The sequence below is a fragment of the Apium graveolens genome, chromosome 9 (assembly GCF_009905375.1).
Source record: "Apium graveolens cultivar Ventura chromosome 9, ASM990537v1, whole genome shotgun sequence".
Taxonomy (NCBI): domain Eukaryota; kingdom Viridiplantae; phylum Streptophyta; class Magnoliopsida; order Apiales; family Apiaceae; genus Apium; species Apium graveolens.
The window spans coordinates 152477125-152490472 of NC_133655.1; the positions used below are offsets into that span (position 1 = coordinate 152477125).

A 13348-nucleotide genomic window follows, 5' to 3' on the forward strand; every position below is an offset into this window, starting at 1 on the left:
TGCACATGAGGTTATAGTTGAGAGGGCGAGGTTGTTATGGGGAATTCTGAATAAGGAGTGTTATGTGGACCTTGGTGAGTTCATCTACCAAGGGATTTTGAAGTTTTTGAGGGGGAAGTCGCAGTACTCTATCCCGTATGCCTCTATTGTCACCAAGCCGTGCAAGGCAGTTAGAGTCCAGTAGCCTTCTTATGAGCAGTTGCAGATGCCGGCCACTCCTATTGATTCAGCGACGATGAATGCGATGCAGGAGTGGACGGGTAGAGAGCTCGAGTCACATGGTTTGGGATATCACCTCCCAGGAGGACGTCTAGCAGCTGGTGCTACAATGGCTAGGTCCAGTCAGGCTCAAGGGGAGGCAGGTTCTTCGAGAGGCTAGGGAGGAGATGGTTCGAGATTGGCTGATGTCCAGTACATGAGGCTTTCCAGGAGGATGGATGCGATGTATGAGTCGCTGAGTAGGTTTGTGCAGGAGCTCACCCTAGCACTTGGGACTGCATTTAGAGGCCTTGGAGCTAACATCCAGTGACCCATTTTTGGTGAGGATTCTGCTTATCCACCTCCTGACACTCCACCCTCTGAGGGTGATGATGATGATGATTCTTCTGAGTATGTATACCCTGTGTTCCTTTCTATTACTTTCACTAGGGACAATGAAGATTTTAAGTTTGGGGGTGGTAGTTAAGGAACATATTTGTGTGTGTCATGTAGTTGCATTTTCATGTTAGTTTAGTTCATATAGTTGCATATTTTGCCATATAGTTTTTTATATAGTTTTATAGCTTTATTTATCATGTCATATAGCTCATGCATATACCATGATCCCTTTTGTGTTGCTTTACCGATGGATATGTGATATTAATGCGAGTGTAGTGATAGCGCTAGAATGATGTTGAATCTTGTTAGGTTGGCATGCATGCTAAAAACACTTGTAATTTTACTAAGTCTTAGAGTATGCTTAAGGACCAGATTGTTGTCATGGTTTGATGGTTTTGAGGTTAATCTATTGCTTATGCTTAGAATGTATGATAGGCTCTTAATGATAAAAGGCATAAAAAGATAAAATTGGAGTAAAAATTAGAATTCATTGCTAGTTGTGGCTAGGCGTCAAATGGCTAGTAGCCGGCTCGTATTGTATACGAGTAGTCTAGGGTTGAGCAAGATGGAGCAAAACGCACTTGCTCAAAAATTGAAAAAAAAATATAGAAAAAAAAGAAAAAAAAAGAAAAAAAAACGGTTTAATGCACAATTGGTCACGAGTGAGCTCTTTGGTATTCGAGTTATTAAGTTCTTAGGGGACTTTGTGCGTAGTGACCTAAGGCTTTTATAGTCTGGGATCCGCTAACCTAATGCTCGCTAAATGGGTACCATTGCATAAGTCTTTTGTGGACCTCACTCATTGCACGATCAAATAAGCATTTATTTATGTGTTGAATAAAAGCATGATTCCGTAATAAAATCCAAAGATCTTGAAGTGTTATAAGTCATTTTGTGTCTAGAATATATTCTTCGTATAATCTTGTGATTGCCTTGAGGATAATTAAGTTATGGTGATTGATCTAGTTTCGAAGCATATCTGTTAAACATTTGCACACACCACGTTTCTAGTTGTATGTTAGCTTGCGTGATTTGATTGATCTTTATTCGCCTAATTGCATTTGTTGATATGTTATGTGTTGGTTGGTTTAGTCATCGCGATGGGGATCGTTGCATTCATATAGTTTGCATTCATACATGTTTTATTCTGTTTTTGAGTCTGTGCTGCTTGAGGACAAGCTTCGATTTAAGTTTGGGGGTGTGATAAGTGGCATTTTATACCACTTAGAGCGTCTCATAACGGCTTGAATTGATGTCTTGAACTCGAGTATTTTGTGTATTTAACGCATTTTCGAGTGTTTTTACATTTCAGGGTATAACTTGCTTAAATATGAGGATTTCATCAAAATAAGCCTAAAGATGTGCTTGGAATTAGTTGCGGGGAGTTGTGCGAAGAATTCAGAAAAATCAGAAGCAAACTTAGGAAAATTCCAGAAGGCTTGCAGGCGCCCGCCTGGAAGGAGCAGACGCCCGCCTGGAAGGAGGAGGCGGCCGCCTGGGTTCGTAATTTCAGAATCTGATTTTTAGAATTAAAGTTCTAATGGGCTTCTGTTGGCGCTGTTTCTTGTGGACTCTTATATAAACCTATTGGGGAGACGTTTTCAACAACAAGTAACAAGGAGAGAAGATCAAGAAGACCGTTTTAGCACGCAACAGCGAAGAAGAGGAATCATATGTTTATATTGTGATTCTTTTAATTCGTTGTAACAGTGGATGCTAGTTTTCTTTACTCTTTGAACCTTAGTACTCTTGGGACGTACTTCTTTGTTTTTAAGTATTTTTATTAGTTTATATCGTTCTATTATTATCATGTTTTCATATGAACCCATGGTGACGATGAGTTCTATCATGGGCTAATCGTGATCATGGGGTCATAACGGATTTATTATGGATTTCTTTAGTTAATTGTTTAATACCTTGGTATGTGGTGATTGTATGATATCTAGCATAGGTTGTGCTTATTCGTCTTATGTGCGTCGCGAACATGTAAGATAGATTGTTAATCTCTTGTGAAGCGACAGTGAATCTTGAGATTTAGAACTTGCCATGTTATCATAGGTTCATGTATTGTATGCATGATTAGTGGGTAACTCTAACCGTTTTACTTGCCCTGTGTAATCATAATGAATAATTTGCGCTTAAATCGTTATGTTGTCAAATTCTGTAGACATATAGGGTCTCAACATAATTGATGCCTATTCAACTTATATCTTAATTGTGGATGCTTGGTAGAATGGTATTCGTACAATGAAAGTTGGCGTTTATCAGTTTCGTATTGTTCGATTAATATCATCCCGATTACATGCTAAGGGTAAAAATAATAACTATTGAATGAAGTAGTAATGAAGTTATGGTCTCATGTGTGTTTAATATTGTTAATTCAAGTGTTTAATTCTCGTAGTTAATATTAGTTAATCAACCTTAATTGTTATTGTCTTGACATTGAAGAGTAACATACATTGATGAGTAAGTGTTAATTAAATATAATTAATCAGAGTCTCTGTGAGAACGAACTAGAAATTATTCTATACTACTTGCGAACGCGTATACTTGCGTGATTTATTTAGCGCGTGTTTTCGCCCTAACATGCTTCAATTTTAAATGCTAATCAATTTGTTGTATATTGTCATATCATGTTTATTTGATCGTAGGAATATAAAAGTAAGCAGTATCCTTCTGGATGACAAATAAAAAATGCGACTTGGTAGCTTGAGTGAAGTGTGTGCTCAAGGAAGGGAGAATCATCAAAACATGATTACACGATGTTGCGGATACATTAAATATTTAGCATTGTTATGTTGTACATATTAATCAGTGCTTATAAGGTTAACTTTATGCTGCTTTTGTATCATATAGTCTAATTTTTCAAAGATGGTAACTTATTTTAGTCTAATACCCGTTGCTCCTGTTGTTTCTTCTCTTAGTTTAGAAATGCACCTCTGCTAAGTTTAATATATAATATAGAATCATTACATCCAGCTTTGTTGATTGGTTAATTTTTGAAAGGTTTCATACATTTTCTTATTTACGACAAATTTGGTGGTTTGAAGTGGATGGAGTGAAGTGGATGGAGACAACTTTAGAGGAAACAACTACATGTATTTGACATTCTTGATTTAGATACCATCATAGATACGATGATTACACGATTGCATAATTTTACAGAAATTGTTGATACTATAATGTAATTGTACAGAACTTGATTCATTTCTTTGTAATAATCAATGAGTTCATATTTATTGATTTAAATTAAGTTATTGGTGTAATTGTTCTTGGATTATTTCCATATTTATTTTAGATTTAAACATTTGTCTATTTATGGTCATATTTGTGAAAATTAAAGGAAAAACATATAAAAACAAATATTGAATATGAATTTTTAAGAATTATTTACGTGTGCCCCGTCTTTCTGAAAATCTGAAAATTATAATAGTTTTTGCAACACAGTAAAGATGATATTATAAAGCCTAAATATGTTGATGTGTAATTCTATAGTAACAACAAAAGCTATGTTGCAGTAAAGTGGTTGGTAGGTTGCTATAGATACATATACTAACTAGCTACGAGTCAACATAGTTTTGATGTTGTCTTAGCCCGATTTTGGCCTATAGCAACGTTTTTTAGGTTCCATAGTAACATAGTTCTAGGGTTGCTTTAAGCAATCTACGGCGTAATGATTCTTACTGCACTTACTAAAATTCTTACCGAAAATGTAAAAATAAATCTAATGCACGATTTTTATGAGTGTATTGGTCATTCCTTATAGTTGTAAGATTTTTGCATAGTTTTAATACAGTTAAGTTTTCAAGAGTTTTAGAACTGTAAAATGCTTAGAAACTCTATGAGATAACAAACAGAGTCTGTATTTTACAAACCCATGTTGTAGTAACAATCAAACTTAAAAAATATTAAGTTGTGAGTATTTTTTATTTAGCAAAAAAAAGTTTTGAGTATTTGTATGTATTTGTTCATTATTAATTTGGATTATCAATACACACACCAAATTGATATAAAATTTAAGGTTATATATCATACTGGTCACTCAATATATAACAAACAACAGCCGGAAATCTGGATTTTCCATATTCCGATCAGAGAGCTTGGCTTTTCCGGCAAAGTTATGACAATCCAACCCGGCTAAAACAGTCAGTTTAATCCATTTTTTCTACCGAGATCAATAAACATGCAGTTTTTACACAATTTCATCAATAATATAAATGAAAGATCACTCGACTACAAATTCCTATCAAGATCATAAATTTCAACAATCAAGAAGTCGACGATACAAAAATTATAACAAAAATCAGCATTTTACATAACAACACAGATCTTACACTTATATGAATCCAATCATACTATAAACATCATCAAACATTTAACAAATATTTTGGAAAACCAAAAATAAGGTAAGAACAAATCCCTTATTTTGACCTACCAAAATTGAACATAACATCTACGAAAACTATATGAATAGCTTAAAACTATCATAATAAACATAATTATAGCATCAGGATTCATACAAGATTCGAGAATTTTAACCCCTATATCTGAACTAAAATTTGAAAATATTTTTTTTAGAACATTATATTTTGATAAAGTTAACGGTAAATCTATAAAGCTGACGGTAAAACTATGTAAATGGTGATTTGCGCTTTGATTTTGATACTTGAGTTTTAAAAACCGAGATCCATGACTGTAATATCCCGTAATTTTTAGAATTAGATTAATAATAGAATAATAGAATAAAAAGTATTAAAATTAGATAAGGACTAGGATTTAAAATTTCGATTAGACTAATGGGCCTAAAATTTGAATCAGATTCTAATATGGATAACTTGTAGGTTAAGACATAGGGTTTTGTATCTTTATAAATACACCATATTCGTATTTCTAGTTTTTATCATTAAAATTCGTAGGACTCTTCTCAGCAAAAATCAGCTGTTTTGTAAAATTCGTAGAAAATTCATCGTAAGTCAGAATTCAGTGATTCTGGACTTTTCGGAGAGGTCTTTTCGTTATCTTCAACTTTCATGTTTTGTATTTCTCAAGATAACGTCGTTTAGAGGGTCAAAAAAGCTATATTTAGATCTGATCAGGATTTGAAGTAAGTACTTTTTGGCTTACTTTTATTTTTGGAAAAGTTTTGATACTCTGATTTTCGAATTTCGTATAAGATATAAGAATTCTGTTCCGAACTGTGTAAGAAATAAGATACGAGAATCTTTTGAAACCCAGTCTTTACGTTTTCGAACCCGTTCGTAATTTACGCTATAGTTTCGGAACTAGCCTTATATACCCTTATTAGGCGCACAAGTGTGCAACTTTAGATACCTATTAAGGGCGCGTAATTATTGAAGTTTAGATGCCGACCACTGGCAAAGTGTGGTATATGAGAATAAGAATAAGATGCCGACTACTGGCAAAGTGTGGCCGTAGATCAAGACTGTGGTATTTATTAGAATTATCGTTTCGTTCTGTTTTACTCTGTTCTGATCTGTTATAAAAATATGCTCTCTTCTGTTTTAAATTCTGAATTTTAAAATATAAAACTTTGGGTTGGATCTACTTTAGAAATTGTTTTACAAAATCATTATTGTTTTGAGAAAATCGTTTTATTAAAACATCCATTATTTTTCCGGATATATAGTTAGTCAATTTGTACTTGTTGGGCTTTGTAGCTCATTCTTTCAATTTCAGGTTTCATCATAAAATTCGAGTTGGAAATCGTTGGAGTTCGAGGACTTGAAATTGGGGCATATTAACTGTTGTACTTCCGTTAGCTGCGTTTTTGTAATAGTCATCTTTGTAATAGAATTTTGGATTAGTAAATTATATTTTGTATTAGTTTTCGATTTAGAATTAATAGTCCGGAAGTGTGGGTTGTCTCAGTTGGTATCAAGAGCAGGCTGTTCTTTGGAGTGTATTAGATATGAGACTAGTACATTCCCTAGGTTTCGATCTTGTGGACCATAGTTTGACCTTTGGTAGATCAGGGGGTAGATGGGGTAGATGTGTCTCGAGCTCTAAGATTATTGTGAATTTGGGGACCAAATTCTTTTTAAGGAGGGTACTATGTAATATCCCGTAATTTTTAGAATTAGATTAATAATAGAATAATAGAATAAAAAGTATTAAAATTAGATAAGGACTAGGATTTAAAATTTCGATTAGACTAATGAGCCTAAAATTTGGATCAGATTCTAATATGGATAACTTGTAGGTTAAGATATAGAGTTTTGTATCTTTATAAATACACCATATTCGTATTCCTTGTTTTTATCATTAAAATTCGTAGGACTCTTCTCAACAAAAATATGTTGTTTTGTAAAATTCGTAGAAAATTCATCGTAAGTCAGAATTCAGTGATCTGGACTTTTCGGAGAGGTCTTTTCGTTGTCTTCAACTTTCATGTTTTGTATTTCTCAAGATAACGTCGTTTAGAGGGTCAAAAAGCTATATTCAGATCTGATCAGGCTTTGAAGTAAGTACTTTTTGGCTTACTTTTATTTTCGGAAAAGTTTTGATACTCTGATTTTCGAATTTTGTATAAGATATAACAATTCTGTTTCGAACTGTGTAAGAAATAAGATACGGGAATCTTTTGAAACCCAGTCTCTACGTTTTCGAACTCGTTCGTAATTTACGCTATAGTTCCAGAACTAGCCTTAGATACCCTTATTAGGCGCACAAGTGTGCAACTTTAGATACCTATTAAGGGCGCGTAATTATTGAACTTTAGATGCCGACCACTGACAAAGTGTGGTATATGAGAATAAGAATAAGAATAAGATGCCGGCTACTGACAAAGTGTGGCCGTAGATCAAGACTGTGGTATTTATTAGAATTATCGTTTCGTTCTGTTTTACTCTGTTCTGATCTGTTATAAAAATATGCTCTCTTCTGTTTTAAATTCTGAATTTTAAAATATAAAACTTTGGGTTGGATCTACTTTAGAAATTATTTTACAAAATAATTATTGTTTTGAGAAAAATCGTTTTATTAAAACACCCATTGTTTTTCCGGATAAATAGTTAGTCAATTTGTAATTGCTGGGCTTTGTAGCTCATTTTTTCAATTTCAGGTTTCGTCATAAAATTCGAGTTGGAAATTGTTGGAGTTCGAGGACTTGGAATTGGGGCATATTAACTGTTGTACTTCCATTAGCTGCGTTTTTGTAATAGTCATCTTTGTAATAGAATTTTGCATTAGTAAATTGTATTTTGTTTTATTTTTCGATTTAGAATTAATAGTCTGGAAGTGCGGGTGTTACAATGACACCTTTAATTTTGGCTTTGATTCTCGAGAACTAAAGAACAACTTCTGTATGGTCTTTTTACTATTGAAGTATTTTTTTCTGGTTTTTATAAATAATTTTCATAATTAATACCCCTAAAATTACTTACAGACGTTTTTAAACTATTAATTATACAAATTAGAAACAAAATTTACTTTTGTTTGGGAAATAATTTTAAAATATTTATTTTTAAATAAATATAAAAATTATGTCAAAATTACTAAAAAATACCAATTTTTTTTTAAAAAATTAAATATTTGAAATACTCGTAATTTTTTTAATAAAAACATTTGGAGAACTAGTTAGGGTGAGGTTTGATAAAGTTTTATAAAACTAAACATTTTCTAAATTAATACTAACTCTCAAAATAATTAGAAAATATATCAAGACACATAAAATGCCACAAAACAATGCACCCGTGACACCTAGCTAGGAAAAAACGAATTTACTAAAATTTAGAAAAAAGCATCTATGTGGAATAAGTATATTAGTTTTACTTGACAGTTAATCACACAGTGGCAAAAATACTGGATATTAAGTTATTAAAGACAAATTACATGTATAAAAACTTGAGGATTTTTTTTCTAAAGTATGGTTTTATGATTTTTTTTTTGCCAAAAATATGACTTTTTTAAATATTTTGTTTACAAAAATATGTCATTTCAATTTTTTTTTGTAAAAATACGATTTGACAATCAACAGATGTAAACTCAAATACAACCATATGCAATCTGAAATACAATAAAAAATAATTCAGTATGTTTTCATAAAACGCAAAAGAAGTTGTATATATGATTATTTTTGATTACAAAGCGCATTATTAGAATTATTTTTAAAAAATAATAAAATTACAAACATACCTAGAAAAATTAATATTTTTATAAATTTGAAAGAGAATTGATAATTGAACAATTTGCCAAAAAAAAAAGAACCCTAGAAAACATGTAGTACTAGTGTACTTTAGATTGGCAGGGTTGAACATAAAAAGGCCCGGGGGTAGAGTAGTGGGTACCGTTATCAAACTCCCCTGTGTTTGGTTTGCCCCAAAAAAGAGAAGAAAGAAAGGAACACCCCCCTACAGGGGCTAGGCTAGAGTATTAATGGAAGAATCGATAATATCATTGGTGACGCCGGGTGAGATATTAGGCAAGGCCTCACAACTTAAAGCAGGGAAGGGTGCGTATGTTAATACCACCACCACCACCACCACCAAAGAAGCTCCTCTTGTCTACGCTTCTCTCACTGGTCTTCCCCGTTTCGTCCCCCCCTCCCCTCATTCCGCTGACCAGGTTGCTTCCTTTTCTTCACTATTCAATTCATCCCTTTCTTTCTTTCTTTATTTTTTGTTTTAATTATTATATTATATATCGGGTTCAATCCTTTTGTTAGAGACCAACTGTTGAAGTTACTGGTCACAAGGCACATGGTGCTGTTCCTCAACCCGCTTCTATTGTCATTGCTCGGGTATTTCTTTCTGCCTTCTGTCTAATTCCTCTCTCTTTTTTTAATAATTATTAAACACATTCCATTGTTTTAGTTAAATTTGAGTCATATTATTCTTCCAATAATATGTGATCAAGTTCCTTTCTTACCTTAGGTTACTAAGGTCATGGCTAGAATGGCTTCTGCAGATATAATGTGTGTTGGTCCCAAGTCCGTCCGAGAAAAATTCACTGGGATTATTAGGTATGCTTTTGTTTTTTCTTCAATGGATAGTTGGGCCTATCTTTATCTATGTGGATTCATAGTACTTTAGCTTCATTATATATGGATTTCCATCTGATATCAAAGGATTTATTTTGTCGGTGGTATTTTCAATAAACTTCGCTTCCATTGTTCATTAACCTGTACTTTGCATACTTAGATTAATAAAATAGTGCTCATACGTTTTAGTTTATCAATTCGCTCCAAAATTGTGGAAAGTATTTCAAGTTTTATATTTTACAAGCATCTTTGTACATATAAGTTAATTCTTATTCTTATTGTAACAAATTTATGTTGAATACCTTAGTTCCATTAATTGGAAAAAAATATTCCGAACCAAGGTGAATACCTTAGTATCTGTCAGTAACGTAAATATTATAAACATATAAATATTGACAATTTACTGCCCTATCCCTGTAACTTCTGAATTCTGACAATTCAGACCCTTTTACTTCTGAATTTAAGAAACAAGTTCTTTGATTATGAGCTTACATTGAAGGACTTAGATAAACAATATGATGAACTCGAAGACCCGAGACAGAGGTACAGAGTTGAATTGAGATAAAGAAAATTTGGAAAGGCATAAATGGAAGAGTAGGTTTAGGAAAATCATTGTACCTCAACTTCGTAGTGTGAATGATGCATCAAATGAGAATGCGAAATTCTGAGGGGATGAAACGGCAACCGAAATCGGGCATGTTGAAGCTAAAAATACTGAAAATCGGTTGCATGTAGGGAACATTACAGAGAAAAGGGAAGTGATATATCTAATATATTGTGATAAGGGTCAGTATTATGTGACCTTTAAGTATGCAGTAAGTAGTATTGTTTGTGGTTGAGAAACTAGTTGTCGGTAACTGCACACTACTTTATAGCGCAACTGTTTGGGTTTACTATTTATTTATATGTTTTGAAACTCCTTGTAGAAACAGACTTTAAATAAAAAACTTGTATATTTCTGAATAATGATGTTTATCAATTTGGGAATAGATTGGGATAGAGATTACACCGCGGTTCAATCTCCCAAGGGTTTTAGTCGTTGTTCTTGTTATCGATTATCATAACTTTGTGGTGTGCCGCGTCACCTTTGGTCCGTAAGCGGTAAGCCCGTTTTTTGTTTTTACTTTCTTCATGCTGCAAAAGGACCTGTCCACGATTTCTGTATTACTGCTTATACTTCGACACCTGAGATATCTCATGAAGTGCATCTGTCATTATATATGAAAACAAACTAAAGATTTCATTTTAATGATTTTAAAGGCAACAAGATGTCAGAGCAACTGAGATTGACAAAGTAGAAATGCACTCATCATTTCGCCCAGGAGACATTGTTAAAGCTCAAGTGGTATCCTTAATGTTTTAGCTAATTAAAATTTAAGTCTGACTAGGAAGGCAGCTTATCATATATTGAGAATTGATTTTTGTTGAATTTAAAGTTTTCTTGCGCATGTTCTTTCTTGAAACTTCATAAACCTAATTAATCCTCCGCCTCTACATTAAAGAGGGTAGCTAGCTAGCATTATCTAGCCTCTGGAGGTAATTTCCTGGTACTTAAAAATGTGAATCTCTTTGGCAGAGCTTTGCGTGATTGTGAGGAAGATAAAGTAGAGGCATATCTTCCATACATGCACGACATGAGAACTTTTGGTTCATTATTACACAAATTATTTTTTCTTTTTTGTTTTGGGGTTCTTTTATGTTGTTAGCCTTAATACATTTTCCTGTTAAGCTTTCTCTTGGAGATGCACGTGCGTATCATCTATCAACCGCAAAGAATGAGTTGGGAGTTGTATCCGCAGAAAGTGCTTCAGGTAAGATGTTTATTTTTCTCTTTCGTTTTCTTTTTCCAGTTTGTTTTCTGTCTATAATGGTCCCTTCAGTTTTTATTTAGTTGGTTGGAATTACAATGAAGCATGCTATGAAATATCACTTTCCGTGATATTTCTGTTTTCTAGAATTTGCGTGTTATTCTCTTCCAGTGTAGTCATTTGAGCCCATCAGACTTTAAAGACTATCAATATTTGTCTTGTCATATCTCCTGCAAGAACTCTTCCATTGCTCGAGGTGTGAGATTTGGCAACAATGATAAAAGTAAAAAATTGAAGAATTTAAAATCGGATGAAATCTTGTTTAGTTGTCTTTGCTTGTCCCTTTTGTCATTTGTATGTCATTGATCTAAACGCCTAAAGAAAAATGTTGATGTGATTATGCTTGTGTTAATTTGTATGTCAAACATGAATTGTGATATTACGTGATTTGATTAGTGGCTGTACATCAGAACAGCATCTGGACAATAGCTCCACAAAGGGCTTCATTTTTCCCCATCTTGAAGAAACTTGTACTTTTCCTTTTAAATACTTTTGTATCATTACCTTAAACACATTACACATATATGAGGAAGCTGGAAAGTAGCTGTTTTAATTAATTTCCAGCACTTGTGAATTGTGTTATTGACAGTTGATGAGTTACTGAATCTGTCAGGTATCTCCATAATTAGACACAGGTACTACAGAGCGAAATGAAAAGTTAAAAGAATTTAGCAAAGATCAGGGGAATATGAGTTTTGGTTTTTTCTGTTCATCTGAAGTTTCTAAACAAACTCGTACTCTTTTTCCATTTAAACATGCACGATACGTCCATACCCGGAGTTGTTGGCACTCCTTGCCCTGTTTCAGTTAAAAAATATAGTACAAACTAAATATATTTTGTAAATGTATTAAATAAATATATATGTATATGATTATTGTATATTAATAAACTTACTAACAGGCGGAGCTGTTCTAATATAATATTGATGATTAATAATTCTAGGTGCAACAATGGTTCCAATTAGTTGGACAGAGATGCAGTGCCCATTGACAGGTCAAACTGAGCCAAGGAAGGTTGCGAAGGTTGAAACATAGTGAGGTTATCGAACTTATCATGGGAAGTGTAACTAGTAGAGAGCATACCATAAATGTCATGTATGAAGTGATACATTAGGTACCTTGGTGAATCTGAAGTAGTTGTTTATGCAGTGGATTTTTTAATTTCAAGGTGGTGTAATGTTTGTCTGGGGGGTTACAGCCAGGGGAACCTCAAGGCCGCATCCCTTGCTTCAATCTGGCATTGCCGGTCGTTTGTACCATTATTATTAGTGATACAATTTGATTTATATGTTCAGACTGGAACAGTATTTAAGTTATATTAAGATCGTTTTGATTTCCATCATTTAGACTAATATTAGTTATTAATTTTTTGATTATATTGTAGTGATTAACAGATTATTATTATTATTATTATTATTATTATTATTATTATTACAGATTATTATTATTATTATTATTGTTTAAATTAAATTTTATAAACTAAAAATGTATTTTTATAAACCATGTTAATTTGAAACAGAAAGTTATATAAAAAATTTCAGCATTTCTTGCTTATTTATTAATATTTTAGCATTTCTTGCTTATTTATTTTATACAAAATTTGTATGACTTTAATTTGCCAGCATAATCTTTTTTCCAGTTTTTGAAATGAAATTTGCTACGATCACTTAATAACACTAGCTTAAATCCCGCGATGCTCGGGTTTCATTAATAAAAAATAATTATAAAATTTTAATTTGGCAACAGATTGATATAATAAAAAACTAAAATTTTCAGTCCAATTTTGATTCTTACCTCCAAATAACAGAACGGAAGCTTCATATCAAAAGGCTATTAAGTTCTTGTTGATTATGTACTAATAATTTAGATTTATAATCTACAAATC

General features: G+C 32.8%; 1 protein-coding gene across 1 annotated transcript; it reads left to right on the plus strand.

Annotated features, from left to right (window-relative positions):
* The first annotated feature begins 8853 nt into the window (after positions 1-8853).
* On the plus strand, positions 8854-12802 carry LOC141684628 (uncharacterized). The gene is made up of 6 exons (XM_074489692.1): positions 8854-9180; positions 9281-9355; positions 9489-9577; positions 10856-10940; positions 11325-11406; positions 12407-12802. Exons 1-6 carry the CDS (start codon positions 8992-8994, stop codon positions 12496-12498), a joined length of 612 nt encoding a protein of 203 aa, XP_074345793.1. The 5' UTR covers positions 8854-8991; the 3' UTR covers positions 12499-12802.
* The last annotated feature ends 546 nt before the right edge of the window (positions 12803-13348 follow it).